At 54.2% G+C, this 16,833-nt stretch overlaps 1 protein-coding gene across 1 annotated transcript in view; it reads right to left on the bottom strand.

Annotated features, from left to right (window-relative positions):
• Positions 1–14,216, bottom strand: part of CACNA2D4 (calcium voltage-gated channel auxiliary subunit alpha2delta 4) — a 100,702-nt gene extending 86,486 nt beyond the window's left edge. Inside the window, exons 1-8 of the mRNA XM_062195194.1 lie at positions 14,044–14,216; positions 10,618–10,699; positions 9,142–9,258; positions 8,570–8,629; positions 7,028–7,190; positions 6,532–6,663; positions 1,712–1,772; positions 987–1,137 (exon numbers count right to left, since the gene is read on the bottom strand). Of these exons, the coding sequence (XP_062051178.1) occupies positions 987–1,137; positions 1,712–1,772; positions 6,532–6,663; positions 7,028–7,190; positions 8,570–8,629; positions 9,142–9,258; positions 10,618–10,699; positions 14,044–14,216 (939 nt within the window). The remainder of the gene's footprint in view (positions 1–986; positions 1,138–1,711; positions 1,773–6,531; positions 6,664–7,027; positions 7,191–8,569; positions 8,630–9,141; positions 9,259–10,617; positions 10,700–14,043) is intronic.
• Between the last annotated feature and the right edge of the window lie 2,617 nt (positions 14,217–16,833).

Here is a 16,833-nt window from a genome sequence, read left to right as displayed (position 1 = left end):
ACATAGAACATCTGGGCCTCCATTCTAGAAGTCCTCCCTTGGGGCCGGTGCTGTGGAGCAGCAGGTTAAGCTGCTGCTGGTGACGCTGGCATCCCATATGGGCACCGGTTCAAGTCCCGGCTGCTCCACTTCCAATCCAGCTCCCTGCTAATGTGCCTAGGAAAGCAGTGGAAGATGGCCCAAGTGCTTGGGCTCCTGAAACCTGTGTGGGAGACCCTTGTGGAGTTCCAGGCTCCTGGCTGCTGCCTGGATCAGCCCTGGTTGTTGCAGCCATTTGGGAATGAAAGATATGTCCCTGTCTCTCTGTCTCCCTCTTTCTCTCACTTTGGCTTTCAAATGAATTAATCTTAAAAATAGATACATAAAGGGACCAGTGTTGTGGCGCAGTGGGTTAAAGCCCCGGCCTGCAGTGCTGCCATCCTATATGGCTGCTGGTTCGAGACCCGGCTGCTCCACTTCCTACCCAGCTCCCTGCTGGTATGCCTGGGAGGCAGCAGAGGATGGCCCAAGTCCTTGGGCCCCTGCACCCATGTGGGAGACACAGAGGAGGCTCCTGGCTCCTGGCTTTGGATTAGCTCAGCAACTTGGCGAGTGAACCAGCAGATGGAAGACCTCTCTCTCTGGCTCTACCTCTCTCTGTAACTCTATCTTTCAAATAAGTAAAATAAATCTTGAAAAATAAATAGATACATGAATGAATAAAACTCCTCCCTCAACGCTGGTCTGGGGGCATTTTCCTGGCCCAGTGGTCCTCAACTTTTGTTCGATCCTGAGAAACCGATGGAAGATGTGGGCTCAGCCAGACAGATGTTGACCTTTCATGCAGAACTCGGGAACTCATGGACCCCCCTTGACGCCCATCCTTGGGCAGAACCTGGGCCGTGGGCTAGGAGCCCCAGCTCCCGAAGGAAGAATCCTTTTAGAGCAGGGGGAAGACTTTTCTGGAGCAAGGGGGGAGCGGTGCGCGAGCAGAAAGGCACACTCACGGCGATGATGTTAACAAAGTCATTCTCTCCCAAGGTGTCCAAGATGGTGACGATGGTGTGCTTGGCAATGGTCAGCCTCAGCCCCTTCATGCTGCCGCTCACGTCCACCAGGATCACTATGTCCTTGGGAGACGTGGCGGCCTGGATGTACCTTTAGTGGGAAGAAAAGCACAGGCCGCGCATGGGAAAGCCAGAGTCTTGTTATTTATATTTGGATTCTGGTCCGAGGGCACCCAGGGTTCAGGTCAATACTCTGTCCGCACCTTAGTCACTCAACCCAGTTCCAAAGGCAGTGGTTGGGACTGCCCGCCTGATGGACCAGGTCAAGTCCTAGAGGTGACCTTAGTCCTTTTTGGTTTAGATCAGTTAGGATCCCTGAGGGGCTGGCAGCAGGAACGGAGGTGGGGGTGGGATCTGGATTCCTCTCTTAGAATCTGCTACAAATCTGCCAGAAAAGGGGCCTCGTGGGAGAGGCTAGCCTGACAGAGGGTAGGTCTGGAGGCAGCTCGGTGCCCCAGCAGCAGGCTGAGTGAGTGCGGGCGAATGGGACGAGGCCTGGAGCAGGGGAAGCTGTTGAGGGGGAGCAAGAGTGCAGCTGGCAACTCTTCCTACTCTAGGTTTAACCCAAATGGCATGAGGGGTGGGTGGAGGGGAGTAGAGGAGACCCAGGCAAAATCCCTGTAAGAGAAATGCCAGGTCAGAGACCTGTCCCCAGAGGCTCTTACCAGCCACGGTTTCTGCAGTCGAATGCAATGACTCCATTCTCATCAGGTGTCCATTTTATACCTGGGGAAGCAAAGGTTGGTTATCTTACTAGCTCAGTGAGGTTGCCCCGACTCTCATAATGGGGAACACTGGGCTCAAACTACAGAAATGAGCCGGCGCCGCGGCTCAATTGGCTAATCCTCTGCCTTGCGGCGCCGGCACACCAGGTTCTAGTCCCGGTCGGGGCACTGGATTCTGTCCCAGTTGCCCCTCTTCCAGGCCAGCTCTCTGCTATGGCCAGGGAGTACAGTGGAGGATGGCCCAAGTCCTTGGGCCCTGCACCCCATGGGAGACCAGGAGAAGCATCTGGCTCCTGCCTTCGGATCAGCGCAGTGGGCCGGCCACAGCACGCCGGCCGTGGCGGCCATTGGAGGGTGAACCAATGGCAAAGGAAGACCTTTCTCTCTGTCTCTCTCTCTCACTGTCCACTCTGCCTGTCCAAAAAACAAACAAACAAACAAACAAACAAAAACAAAAAAACAAAAAACAACTACAGAAATGAAAACAGGGGAAATTTTAATGAGTTGTGCTTGGGATAGGAAAAAAAATGGTCGCAGTATCGTTAGCAAATCTCCAAGGCCATAGCAGTTGGACTGCAGATGGCGTGTACCTTTGCAGGCATTGTTGGTCTCCCAAAAGACAGATTTTCAGGGACAATTCTCTTAAAACCAAGCAAATGAGAACAGAGTTCCAGAGGCCAGGACAGCCAGGAGCAAAGGCCTTGAAAGAGGGAGGCGAGACCAGAACTGGGCAGTGTTGCAGCCACGTGAGTCCGATCTAGACCTATACAGGAAGAGAGGCCTTCCTAAAGCCACATTCTTTTTTAAAAGATTTTATTTATTTTATTTGAGAGGTAGAGTTACAGACAGTGAGAGGGAGAGACAGAGAGAAAGATCTTCCTTCTGTTGGTTCAATTCCCAAATGGCTGCAATGGCTGGAGCTGTGCCTGTCCAAAGCCAGGAGCCAGGAGCTTCTTCCTGGTCTCCCATGTGGGTGCAGGGGCCCAATGACTTGGGCCATCTTCTACTGCCCTCCCAGGCCATAGCAGAGAGCTGGATTGGAAGTGGAGCAACCAGGACTAGAACCGTTGCCCGCATGGGATGCTGGCGCCACAGGCAGAGGATTAACCTACTGCACCATGGCGCTGGCCTCAAAGCCACATTCTTAATAGCACCACGCTCATGGGGAATTCGATCCTTAGAACAGCAATGAAGAAAAGAAGCCAAGGTTGAGGTTCTTGGCTCTTACTCCCAATCTTAGCCAAGGGCCTTGGTGGTCCTAGCTGTGGATCCAAGTGGAATCAGAAGTGACTCCTCTTGAGGATTCTCAAACAGGACTGCAGGTTCCTGCAGCTTGCAGAGCAGCATGGCTTCCCAAGCGAAGACTACCAAATATAGAAGCAGCGGGCCCCTGGGAGGGAGGTGCAGTAGAACCAAGAGCCGTCAGGTATTTCCACCCGACAGTCCCCGATGCTGGAACTGCCAGACACAGATACAGGACAGGAGTGTCTGAGAAGAACACGCCACAGCAAAGAGTGTACAATGAGGGACAATCAGGAACGAAGACACAGCCTTAAACATTTTTAATGGACGGGGCTGGCGCTGTGGTGCAGTGGGTTAAGCCACCACCTGAGATGCAGACTTCTCATATGCGAGTATAGTACAGACCCCAGCTGCTCCACTTCTGTTCCTGCTCTGCAATAATGGCCTGGGAAAGCAGCGGAAGATGGCCCCTGCACCCACGTGGAAGACCTGGATGGAGTTCTGAGCTCCTGGCTTCTGCCTGACCAAGCCCTATCCATTGTGTAATCATTTGGGTTGTGAATCAGTGGTTGGAAGATTCTCTCTCTCTCTCTCTCTCTCTCTGTAACTCTGTCTTTCAAATAAATAAAAATAAATCTTAAAAACAATTTCAGGTGAGAAACTCAAATGGGTAAGAGAATGAGAAAATTCATATTTGCGAGATGTACCCAGAATCCTGTTGAGGCTAGAATGAAAGGGTTTAATACACATCTTACTGGAGACACAGAAAGAGGAAAGCGAGAATGAGAAGGAAAAGCAGTAGTGAAAGAGACAATGCAGGCAAATGTTCTAGAACTGGTAAATCCCACTCATGATTACACAGAGCCAGGAAGCAGGGAGCAGCCCCAGCAGGAAGGAGCAGCCCAGCAGGCCGGAGCAGACATCCACATGTAGACACAGTAGTGAAACCCCGGGACTTGAAAGGCAAATGAAAGCAGCCAGAAAGAGCAAGACACCCACAAAGGAACCGCACTTAAAGTGGTAACAGATTTTCTCAACATCAGCGGAAGCCAGGAGACAGTGGGAAAACAGATTTGAGGTGTGGAGAGAAAGGAACTGCTAATTTTGAATTGCATTCCCAGCAAAGCTATCACTCAGGAGGGAGGATTAGAAGCAATGTGTGTAGATAAACACAAACTGAAGCAGTTTATCACCAAGAGTCCTTGTAAAGAAACTTCCGGAAGACTTACATGGAGAAGAACAAAAATGGGCTGGGAAAGGCAGCCTGGGATTCATGAAGTAATGGTGACCGAAGACGGTAAACAACAGGCCATACTCATGTGTAGACAGCAGTGGTGGTGCCTGACTGCAGGGTGAGGGGTTCGAGTATGTGATGGCAACAGACAGGAAGTCAGGATGGGGGGAGGAAGCACCAAAGCTCTAAAACCCTCTGTGAATGTGAGCAGAATAAAAATATCCTAATTGTAGCATTTTTGTTGTGTTAATTATGTCTGGTAAGATTGCAAGAGTGAGTACTGAAAGAACAGAAACAGAGGGTTAAGGTTCAAACTGATAGAATAAAAATGAGAAATAATGAGGCCAGAGGACATTTATTGTAAAAGCTTACTCATTTAAATAGACAAAAAGGGGACCGGTGCTGTGACATGGTTGGTTAATCTCCGCCTGTGGTGCCAGCATCCCTTATGGGTGCCAGTTTGTGTCCTTGGCTGCTCCTCTTCTGATCAGCTCTCTGCTATGTCCTGGGAAAGCAGTAGAAGATGGCCCAAGTGCACCTGCACTAGCATGGGAGAACCAAAAGTTACTGACTGTTGGCTTTGGATCAGCCCAGCTCCGGCCACTGCAGCCACTTGGGGAGTGAACCAGCAGATGGAAGACCTTACTCTGCCTCCACCTCTCTCTGTAACTCTATCTCTCAAATAATTTTAAAGAAATCTTTAAAAAAATTTATTTATTAAAAACAGATAAAAAGGAGAAAGAACAAACAAGTAGCATTGGGATGAGTAGAAATTTTAAAAATAAGATGCTAGTACCTCAAGTATATCAATACTTACAACAAATGTTAAGTGCACTTAACTTGTTAGCTGGTGAAACAGACTGCCAGCTTGGATAAAAATATAAGAGCTGTAATATATACTATTAATGCATACTATATACTATTTAAGAGCTGTAATATATACTGTCATCAAGAGCTATGGCAAAGGGGCTGGTGTTGTGGTACAGTGGGCTGACACCACTTGTGATGCCAGTGAGTGGAAGATCTCTCTCTCTCTCTCTCTCTCTCTCTGCCTTTCAAATAAATCAAACCTTTTTTTAAAGATAAATTTATTTTGGTACAAAGAATTTGAAATTTATGCAGTGTTTTATTTTTGAAGATTATTTATTTGAAAGAGTTACACAGAGAGAGAAGAGGCAGAGAGAGGGAGAGAGAGAGAGAGAGAGAGAGAGAGAGGTCTTCCAGCCACTGGTTCACTCCCCAGATGGCCGCAAAGGCTGGAACAGCGCCAATCCAAAGCCAGGAGCCAGGGGCTTTCTCCAGGTCTCCTGTGCGGGTTCAGGGACCCAAAGACCTGGGCCATCTTCTACTGCTTTCCCAGGCCATAGCAGAGAGCTAGATTGGAAGTGGAACAGCCAAAACTCCAACTGGCACCCATATGGCCGGCTTTACCCTCTATGCCACAGCACCGGTCCCCAGAGTGTTTTCATAAAGCACATTTTGCATGCCCTTCTGGAAGATCCATTGTATTTGCAGCACTTGTGCCCTGTAGAGGACGTGAGGGGTCGGGGGCTGCCTTCAGGAGGTGGCATGGAGGAGGAGTGGACCTATTCATTCAGGCTGCAGAGACCAGAGGTGGAACCCAAGGCTGGCTCTGTATTTCTGGCAGAGAAATGCGAGGCAGGGCAGCGGGGCATGTCAAACCCGGGGACAGCCTGAGCTCTGAGGTCCCCGTGTGCCCACAGGACCATGGACAAAGAGTGGTCTTTCAGGGCCTTTGTGATTCCTGTCTCAGAAAACGGGGCAACTTTAAGGCTTTCTGGACAATGCGCTGAAATACAAAGCTGGTGGGGTGTGAAGTGTGGAGGCGCCCTATTCCACATGGGAAGTGGAAGGAGACAGAGCTGCTGCAAGCCTGTGGCGGATGGCTGCCCTCTCCACCTGTACTGGGGGGCGGGCCCCCGATCACACAGCGCTGGTGACACCTCCTATAAGGCAGTGCGACATCTCCCGTGAGGACGCCTTGCTTTTCCAATCGATGTAACCTGCTGAAGACAAGGCATTGCTTTGCCTTCCTTTGCATCTCCCATGGTGCTTTTTCAGGACAGAGGCTTAACGTGGGCTGCCAGTGGCTGTTCAAAGCTTTCATCATTCATCTGCCACTCAAGAACTCTTTCTATGAGCAAGCTGTGGTGAGGAGGGTCAAGGGTGGGCTGGAGGCTCCTTTGGCTGGGAGGCTGGCCTCACTCACCAAAGGACGGAGTGCTGGGATCCACTGTCCATTCCATGCCGCCAATGTCCCTACCTGGATAGATCCTGAAGAATCCAGTTGAGCTGCCAAAATACTGCCAGGTCAAGGTAGGGTCCCTCTGGAAGTTCTCCACGAAGACAGGGTTCAAGGCTTCTGACATGTAGACTCCATTTAAAATATCTGGGTCTAAAAGGTGAGATTATAGAAGGAACTGCAGGGGAAACTGAGTCATCACCAACAGTGGTCAAACTTCCACAGGCTCAGCCTCACGCATGCACACACACACACACACACAACCCTGCAGTGATGTCCTGCACAGCTCACTCGGACAACCATGCTCACACCCTCTAACCCAGCCACACGGAGTTCCCTGCGGCCCAGGCCTGGGTAGAATCCTTTCCGTCTTCATCCTCAGTCAAGCAGGTTGCAAAGGCCGTTTATGACCCCATGGGGCTTGCCAGGAAACGGAGGCAACATCATGAAAAGCCCTCCTACCCCCACCCCATCTCCGCCCTGTGCTCTCCAGCACCCAGCCAGGCGGGGCACCCACCTTTGTTGTACACGTTGGTGGGCAGCTGCACGCTGCTGACCGAGGTGTTCACCCTCAGGTTGCTGAAGTGCGCATTGGGCTCCAGCACCAGCTCGGCCCCCAGCTCCACGTAGTTGCCCTTCTCATCCCTCTCGTTGACCAGGACCGAGTTATAGTAGTTAAACTGCGGGTGGACAGGGACGGCCGGACCCAGCGGCGCACAGAGCCAGAGAGAGCGAGAGCAAGAGAGAGAGAGAGAGAGAAATGGTGGTGTCAGAGATCGGGGACCAGATGGCAGTGGCGTGGGGAGGGTCCCCACAGTGGTTGGGGTGACTTGGGGACAGGACACAGCCAGGTAACTGCAGCAGCTAGCTTATTGGATGAGCCTTTTGTGTAAGTTGTCCTATTTCTTCTCCATGGGGTTCAGTGCGTGACACAGCTGGAGTGGGAGACAGAGACGGGCAGCTGCTGACTCATAGGGAGACAAAGATAAAGACAGCTTCCTGAGCACCAGCCTTTTCTCCAGTCTGGCAGTGCCCCTGGACCCAGAGGGGGGCCTGAGGGGGCTCCGGTCCAGGGGCCTCAGCCTCTCAGAGGAGCAGCAGGTGGCTCTCTCTGCCCCTCGTGCGCTGCTGGGGGTGTGTGTGGATTACCTGCCTGTCACTCCCGGGGTCACACCCTGAGCACCCACCAGGACTGTTGCTGCAACACCCCCTGGTCCCCTAGCTCCCCGTTCCCAGTGCTGCTGTCAGCATCAGCGTGCAAAGGTGCACCTGCCCCTGCTGTGTGCCTCCCCTGCTTACCCTGGCATTCAAGGCTCCCACCGTCTGCCCCCAGGCTACCTTTTCAGGCCACTTTCTTCTTCACTATCCTCCGCGCACATGGAGCTGACCACCTACTACTACCTCCACTTCTTATTTCTGTGTCTTCTCCCTCAGCCTAGAGATCCCTACTCTGTGCCTGCTCTGATCCTTGCCCAGACACCTCTCTCCTCCTCATATGGTTCCATCTGCAGGGGTTTCTGTGGCTCTTCCCCTCCTTTAGTCTGTATCCCATAATGCCCCAAGACCTGTCTGGACTTGCCATAGGCCTTGTGCTGGAGTTATTCAATCTGTGAGATTCTCGGGGTCAAGAACACAGCTCACCCCAGTGCTTTGCTGCTGTGCACCTGCAGCATCCAACTATACACCGCAGCCATCACCCCTGTGATGCTACAGCTCGGATATTAGTGTGTGTGTGTGTGTGTCCTCCAAATCCCATGTGGGTTATTGGCACTGAGGGGGTGGGGCCTTTGGGGTCTGATCAGGTGGGCTGAGCCCCGCAAGGGCATCCTGACAACGTTTTTAGGAAAGATAGACATGTGGGCAATGCCCTGCTGCCTCGGGACACCAGACACCTGACCGCTGGGGCCGCCGATCTTGGACTGTGAATCTCCAGAGCCACAAGCCCAACTACACCTTCTACCCTTAGAAAGCCGGCTTCCCTTGGGTATCTCGTTCTCGGTGGGTGTCGAGGAAGCAGTCATGGAACCCTCCCGGCACCAGCGGCTGGAGCAGGACTCACCACCAGAGATGCATTGAATTCATGCCTCAGGTCGGCCTCCTCAGCAGCCTCCACCAGACTCTGAGAGGCGGGACACAGCGGGAGAGAGAATGGGTAAAAGGGTCCTCGGAAAGTCAGCCATGACATTAGCATATGGCCCGGCCACACCACTCCCAGGTACGTGCCCAGAGCAAGGCTCCCCCTTCCTCTCCTCTCTGCTCCCCCTTCCTCTCTTCCCCTTTGGCCTTAAAGGACCCAAGCTTCGTGGTCCCCAGGAGCTCCGAGGGCACCTGGAACCAGGAAGCAGAGGTGCATGTGGCACTTTGCACTCAGCGGGTTCTTTCACTGGACACCCCCAGGCCTGGTGTCCCCCTCCCGGATGTGCAGTGTCTCCCCCACACCTGTAGGAACCTGGTGGAGGTAAGCCAGGAGGCACTGTGGGGCTGGGCGTTCATGGTCCCTGCTCCACCCAGCCAGGAATTGGCCACCCAAGACCAGTGAGGTCCCCAAAAGGACTGGAGAGGCCAGCCTCGCCCTCTGGGGAGCAGGGGGGACAGGAGGGGAGGCGGGGCCAGGGCGGTTGGCTGGAGCACCTTGACAGCCTCGACTTTCCGCCGTAGCATGTTCTCCATGTCCTCCGAGAACTTCCTCACCAGCTCCAGGCCATCCACCTCCTGGATCTTCAGGCTGGACTCCACGTCCTTGTATTTCTGCCCAGGCAAAGTGGGAGAGGGGGCCACGCAGGCTTTGGACCAGGCTGTTTGCGCCTGATTCCGTTCTCTCTGTGACTGCACTCCCACAGGTGGAACCTTGTCCTCTCAACTGGATGCAAGGACCGCGTTCACCTCCTTGCAGAATCGCCCCGGTAATCATGTTAGTACCACAATAAATACCAGCTGCCTCTTCTCCACTGCCCTCGTTGACCCAGGGCCTCTGGACACGTTTGGTTAATAACTCAACAAGGAAGTAGGCTGGGGCCCAGAGGAGTCAATGAACTTGACAAAGGTCAACAGCCAGTGTGCAGGGAGCCTGCACAGGTCAGGTGTCCCAGGCTTCCACGCCCATGTTCTTTGTACTCCCTGAGGCCTGCACACATCCACGTGGACCTCAATTCTCACCCTCTGGACACAGTCACAGCTCAGGGTATGCCGATGGCTGCCTGGGAGAGCCTGGAGAACCAGCTCCAGTTTACTCTGTGGGCCCGTTTGGCGCCATCTCCCTGAGGGTGTGTATCACGAATGCCATTGACCCAGCTCTGCAACCTCAGGCACGTGCTCATTTGTAAGCTGTACCATTTACATAGTGTCAGAGAACTCTCTAGAGGGCATAGACTCTAGAGAAGAACACTCTCACCTAGGACAGCCACGCCACTGCCTCTACGTCCTCCTGCCCTGGGCCTGGGGGGCGCTCACGCACAAATCAATGGGGCGCAGCTTTGCAATGCAGGTGTGTGCTCTGCATGGGAGCTGAGGTCTTAGCTGGCACTTCTGGGGGCTCCCCAGCCAGGCCTGCTCCCAGGGCAGAGCCTGGGAGAAGGGGAGGGGCTGCAGTGTGGTCACAAGCAGGCGTCAGACCCCAAGAACCAGCATCGTTTGCCAGATGGGCAGCCTCGTGGAGCTGCGGTGAGAGTAAATCCATGAGCGCATGGCAACCGCGGGGCCGGGCTGGCAGCTGGTGCAGCTGCCCTGGCGGTTACAAAGCCTAGAGGTGAGGGGACGGGCCAGCCGTAGGTCTGCCTGTGCTATAACGCTAACTAAGGAGGGGGCTGTGCTTTTGACCCAGGGGGCTGCAGTCCACCCACCCGCTCCTTCCACCTGAGCAGCCCCTGGGCCCTGTGCTCTGAGGCTCCGCTGCTCCTGCCTGCCCCTCCCCAACAGGTGAGAGGCCTGCTCCTCCCCTGCCCACCTCCTTCCAGTTTCCCCATGTGAAAATGAGGGGATTGGATTAGATGATCTCCAAGGCCCCTCACAGCGGCGGTGCCACCGAGAGCGCCTCGTCCCTGTAAAGACGGAGATGCTGCAGGGTGGCTGCCTGGGACCGCACAGGCGCTCCCGGAGGCAGTTACTGACCTTCTGCAGCAAGAGGGAGCCCGAGTATTTGGTCACCGTGTTATACAGGTCCCGTCCGAAGGTGTCCGCCCACAGCTTCACCCTGCCGGACAACGAAAGCACACGTGTGAACGCACGTGCCCAGACCCACATGCACACAGACACACATGCAAATCGAATGTCTACACACATACACACCCACTGATTCACACGCACACAATCACACAGACATGCACGTAATACAGAGATTCACATGCGCACACACATGTTTGCAGGCCAATGAAATAAGTTCAGTTTATTGCACTGCAGAAAATTCTAAAGTTGGACACATTTCTTCATAATAGGCATTTCCATGAACTTGTTGAAGATCCCTCACACACATGTGTATACACATGCACATACACACTGACACATGCCCGCTCAAGGAGCTGTCCCTAAAGCTGTGGGCCTGGCCAGGGCAGGAGCCCCAGAGCCCCGCTGAGCTCATGGTGGCCTCGGGGGTTTCCTGCTGAGGGGCATGGGCAGGGGCTGAAGAGCCCAGAGCCAAGCCTGACCCCAAGTCCCCAAGGGCTCTGGCTGGAGGGTGGAGAACAGAGAGGCGGCAGGCGGAGCAAGCCGGGCCAGATACTCCAAGATGAGACAGGGACTACCCATGCTCCTTGACGAATCCTTCTCCCCAGAGGCCGCTGCTCAGGTCCCAGCCGCCACAGAGGCAGCAAGAGGTGCGAGGCGGGCAGTAGGCTCTGAGCTGCTTCGGCTGAGGGTAGCCTCTGGCCCACCCTCTAGCGATGCTCTAAGGTCCCGCCATCCGGAGCAGGCTCAGGTGCCTGGGGGTGGGGATCCAGGACCACGCCTGAGGCTCTCTGGATGGAGCAAAAGCAATTTGTCTGCGTGCTCATGGCAAGTCCGGCATTGCTTCAGCCGCTCCCTCAATATTTACTGAGGCCCTATTCTGTGCCACACCGGGGGAGCCACACTCAGTCCTCCCCCAAAACCCCCGAGCTGGAGGGACACCCTTCCTATACCAACAGCACGGTACAAGCTGGAAGGAGTCCCAGCAGAGCTCAGACAGGCTAGTGGTGACGAGGGAGGGCTTCCTTGGGGAGGGGATCTGAGTCCTGCCTGCCAAAGAGATCGGGATTAGATTTCTAGGTAGATTGCACAGAGAGGCTTGCAGGCAAAAATGACTGCCTGGTCTCCAGCTTGGGTTGCTAGGCTGATGCTGTTGATTGAAACTGGGACTATGGGGAAAGCGAGGGAGGAAGCTGTGAGGGGGGAAGGTCATGGGCATCGTTTGGGCTACGCTGAGTGTGAGTTTCTATTGCGAGGCTGCAGAGTGCCAGAGGGCAGGTTGTGCACTGCACAATTCTAGAAGACACCGATCACGCTCTATCTTGAAAGACACAAACTTGTACTTAAAACTTTCCATGATGTTCAGGAAGACATGTTCACGGGCACCGGGTGTGTGAGTCTTATAGGCAGATACAGGGCTGACAGCGCTCAGCACGGGGGTAGGCACTGAAATTCCGAGGGTGGACGGTATCAAGGAGATGGTAGTTTGAGTGACAACAAATGCTGGGGATCACCAGCAATTCTGGGGGCACAGGGAAAGGAGCACTCGAAGAGAAACAGAAAGAGAACCCAAGTGCCCAAAGAAAACCAGGAGATGCAGGGGAGGCTATGTCCAAAGCCATGGAGTTCCAAGAGATGAGACCAGAAATGTCTACTGGATCGGCAAGCAACAGGTCTTTGGTGACCTCACTGAGAGCGGGTTGCAGAGGAAGCCTGGGCACCTGCTGGAGGCCGAGGGCTGAGCGGGAAGGGAGTGAGTGGGGGATGGGGCTTGAAGCAGGAGAGCGAGAAGGATGGAGTGGCAGAGTTCGGAGATTTCGGGCCAAGGGCCTGGGTGGGGGCGGAGCCCACAGGGTGCACGGCCCAGCTGGGGTCAGTTATGGACCTCAGGCTGCTCCGGCAGGGTCTGCTCAGCGTCCTTCCCCATGACAACCAGGCTCCCAGCCGCCTCTCCTGGGCCGCCGCCCAACCCTGGAGTTGCCTCCCTACTGTTAGAAGCTGTGTGCTGCTCCCAGCATCCCCCTCAGCAGTACACGCTGCCTAGGCTGCCAGTGGGGGTCGCGGAGAATGCCGAGGCCAGGCTGACTTGAGTTCAAACTCTGGCACATCCATTCACTGGTCCTGGGAACTGGAGGTGTCCGTCCTCTCAGCCTCTGTTCCCCCCGCTGCAAAGACACTCACTCTAGTGACCTGTGGTGTGGACCAGGGTCGGCACAGGCTGGACACAGTGCCGGGCTCAGAGCCCTGGGCATGGCACAAGCCACAGCCCAGCAAGGCTACACACAAACGTGCACTGCCTAGCTCCTGGTCCCCGCATCTGGTAAGGCAGGTAGCTGGTGGCTGCCCTATAGTAGCCTGACTGTCAGGCTGGGCTCAGCACCTTGACCTTGCCATGGACTAGGCAGGGGGCACCCATTAGTCTACAGTGCTCTGCTCCCACACCTGTTGGAAATTTCTTTAATGGGGCATTAGAGGTCTACACCCCCACCCCCATCCTGTACAAAGTGTCACACTGTGATTAAAATCCACACCAAAGTGTACATGACCAGGGAGCTCCTCTTAACAGCACGGTGTAGAATCGAGGCCTGCAAAGAGGCAGAAAGATAGACAGGCAAGTCCAAGGCCACCCTTAGTCTTAAGCCTAAGTCCAACGTCACCTGGTTCCTGGAAAAGCTCCCTCCTGTTTGTAGGAGCCGGGCTCTGAGTTTAGAACTGCCTGACCAGGGCTGGCAGTGTGGCATAGCAGGTAAAGCCACCACCAGCCACGCCAGATTCCTGTATGGGCACCAGTTCATGTCCCGGCTGCTGTACTTCTGATCCAGCTCTCTACTAATGTGCCTGGGAAAGCAGCGGAAGATGGCCCGAGAGCTTGGGTCCCTGCACCACATGGGAGACCTGGATGAGGCTCCTTGTTCCTAGCTTTGGTCTGTCTCAGCCCTGGCCATTGTGGCCATTTGGGGAGTGGACTAGTGGATGGAAGATCTCTCTCTCTCTCTCTTTCTCTCCCCCCACGCCTTTCTCTCTCTGTAACTCTGCCTTTCAAATAAATAAAATAAATCTTTAGAAAATAAAATAATAAACAATAAAGACCTGTTTGGCCCTCGGGGAGGTCACACTGATGTGGGATAAAGCAGGTAGCTGGCTGGGTGGATCTGAGCTGGAGGCATCAGAAGGCTATGCCTCCTCCACCTCCCCACCCTGCCCCCATGTCCTACTACCTGCAGACTCCCAAACCAGCAGCGCATCCAGAGGACAGGAAGGGCTGCCCAGCAGGACAGAAGCCCCTGGGGAAGAGGGTCAGAGCGGCAGAGCTGGGGTCTGCCCGTGGGAAGGGAGCGGGAGGGCCTGGGGGTGAGGGGTGAACTTGATGCTTACGTTTCCAGAGGGATCTTGGTCTGCCCCCAGGTCGGAAGGGACGCGCTGGACAGCAGCAGCCACAGGATGATCACTGTCTCCCGCAGGAGGACCCAGGGCCCTGGCCGCCCGCAGCAGGGGACGCCGCTGTGAGGGGGGCTGAGGTTTGGGTGGGGCCAGGGGAGTCCAGGCATGGTGCTCCTGCTGGGATCAGGTTGGGGAGAGGCAAGAACCTCCCCCCCGCCGAGGTCACGCAGTCTGTTACCCTACACCCAGATCGCTGGGCGACCCAGCCAGGCCTGGCTTGGGGAGGGCTCTTCCTGCCTCACCGGCCAGCGGGCCTGCAGCAGGAGAGGCACTGAGAGAATGAGTCCCTTTAATCCACTGGCCTCTCCTCTAATCCCCCCTGACAGCAGGGCCGGGCTTGGAGGGAGGGCTGGGCGTGACCTCAGCAGGATTATCCTGGTTTCAGCCCCTGCCATCAGGGGCCACAGCACCCCTGTGCTTTAAAGGAGCAGCCCTGGGCTTGCACAGCAGCCTCTGGACTCACAAGGAGAAAGACAATGGTCAAGTTCATGCATTGCTGGGACTGACCGATTGCTGTCACCTTAGCGTGATCCAGGGGGCCACACTGTGCTTTGCAGGGGTCCCAAGGCACAGGGGCCCAAGGGGGCTGGGAGTGGAGTCCAGCTCACATGTCCAGGCTTGGTGTTTCACGCCCAGATTACAAACAGCACCAACAGCACCCCTACATCTCACCTGCTCCTGGCCCTGGCCTAGGGATGCATGAGCAGTCCTCGAAAAGTTCATGGAACATGTGCTTTATGGACAAAATTACACTTGATGATTTTTTGCATCAAAGTACATTGATAAGTCCCTTCTTCCTTGACTTTTCCTTTCCCCTCTAAGATTTATTTATTTGTTTAAAAGGCAAAGTGACAGAGAGAGAAAGAGAAACCATCCATCCGCTGGGTCACTCCCCAAACGGCCACAACGCCCAGCATAAGCCAGAAGCAGGGACTGGAACCGGCGCTCACGTGGGATGCCATTGTTGCAGGCAGCAGCTTAACCTGCTGCGCCACAGTGCTGGTCCCATTCCTGGACATCGCATTCGCTGAGAAACCGACAAAGCTCGAGGCCTCTCACTCCCACAGGCTCCTTCCCCAGGAGGGGCCCAGCAAGCTGTTCCTGTGGCCAAACACGTATAAAATAAACGGAAGTCATACAGTTTAACCCAAAGCAGGCAAGACCACCGTCCCTCTCCATCCTGCCGACTCCTCTGTCTGCCTGCCCCTAGGTGGGGTGATGACTGAGTGGCTGTGGACATTGGGGGATCCAGTTCAGAGGAAGCTGACTTGGGAAAATCTTTGCTTTGGTCTTGGTCGCTCAAGCCCTGTCCCATGTGCAGACAAGGTGTCTCCCGCCATCCTTGCATAGGAAAGGCCTCTGGGAATGCCCAGAATGCCTTGCACCACAACCCCCAAGGGCAGGGCCAGGGGCAGGACCAGGGGCAGGGCCAGGTTGTGGCTGTGTCCTGCAGTGTCCATCACTGGCCGGATGTGATGAGGAAGGGAAGATGAGGCTTGCAAAGCACTGAGCTAGCAGCCAGTCTCAAAAGTTCTTCCAAGGTGAAACAAACACAGTGATATTTCAAAAAGTGGGTGGAAATGGAATTAAAAGATGTTTATTTCTTGTGCGAAAAGAGAGAGAAAGAGGTCTCGGGCAAGATGGCGGAATAGGAAGGGAGCACATTGATAGTTCAGCAAGACACACAGGTTAATAAAAGTGGAGATACTGCAGGGTCAAGGAAGAGTAGGGGAAGAAACAGCAGAGGAAACTCTTCCGGAACTAGTGATTCACAGTGGACCTGCGTGGAGAGCGTGGGAGCCCAAGTTCGGGACACCAGCGGCAGACTCAACGCAACAGTGCTGCAACGCGAGGTGAGCCGAACCTCAATAGCCCGAGACACCAGCGGGCAAGCGGAAAGAGGAGGCTAGAGGGAACGAGGCTTGAAACTCCGTGGGGAAAAATTCACCAGGCTAACGAGAAGAGAGAGAGGAAAAAAAAAAAGTGACCGATACGGACACGAGTTTCTCTCTCTCTGCTCACCCCTCAAAGGCGAGCAAGACAAAGAGCAGGTGCCATTTTGGACATACGTCATAAGCAGGGCGACCTCAGGTCTGCACCGGCCCTGAGCCTAGCAGAAAAACCTGACTCTGGGGGGAGGGGTGAAATAACAGGAGATTAGGATCTAACTTGGCAATCCAGTGGGAGACTGCAGGAGAATTGGAGCCCACACTGAGGGCAGCAGAGATTCCCTGTGTGGTCCTTGGGAAAGAGCTTCCGATCTCTGGCTCCTGTGGGTATATCATTCGCCTGCTAACTACCTCCAATTACGTTCAGCTGTGCGGAATTACGTCCCTTTTGAATCAAAAAAAAAAAAAAAAAAAGAGAGAGAGATTTACCAGGCCTAACCTGGGAGTGTCATCTTTGACACACCCTCAGCCCTGAGGAACCAAACACAGCTCTCAGGCCACACTCATCTCAAGCCTCTAAGGCTCCACCGAAAGCAGACAGTCCACTTAATATAGAGCCATAGTGACAAGAAAAAACACCACAGTGAAGAAACCAAATATCTCCAACATGCCATACAACAAATGCAAAAACCGAGGTAACAAGAACAAGGAAGACACTATGACGCCCCCAAATGAAAAAGACACCCCAATTCAAGATTATGAAGGTGATGAGATAGAAGAAATGCAAGAAGCGGATCTCAAAAAATTGATAAGAACATTAAGAAGTTCTCAAAAA

This window comes from Lepus europaeus, chromosome 6 (genome assembly GCF_033115175.1).
Source record: "Lepus europaeus isolate LE1 chromosome 6, mLepTim1.pri, whole genome shotgun sequence".
NCBI lineage: Eukaryota > Metazoa > Chordata > Mammalia > Lagomorpha > Leporidae > Lepus > Lepus europaeus.
This window is presented reverse-complemented; position numbering and strand designations above follow the sequence as displayed.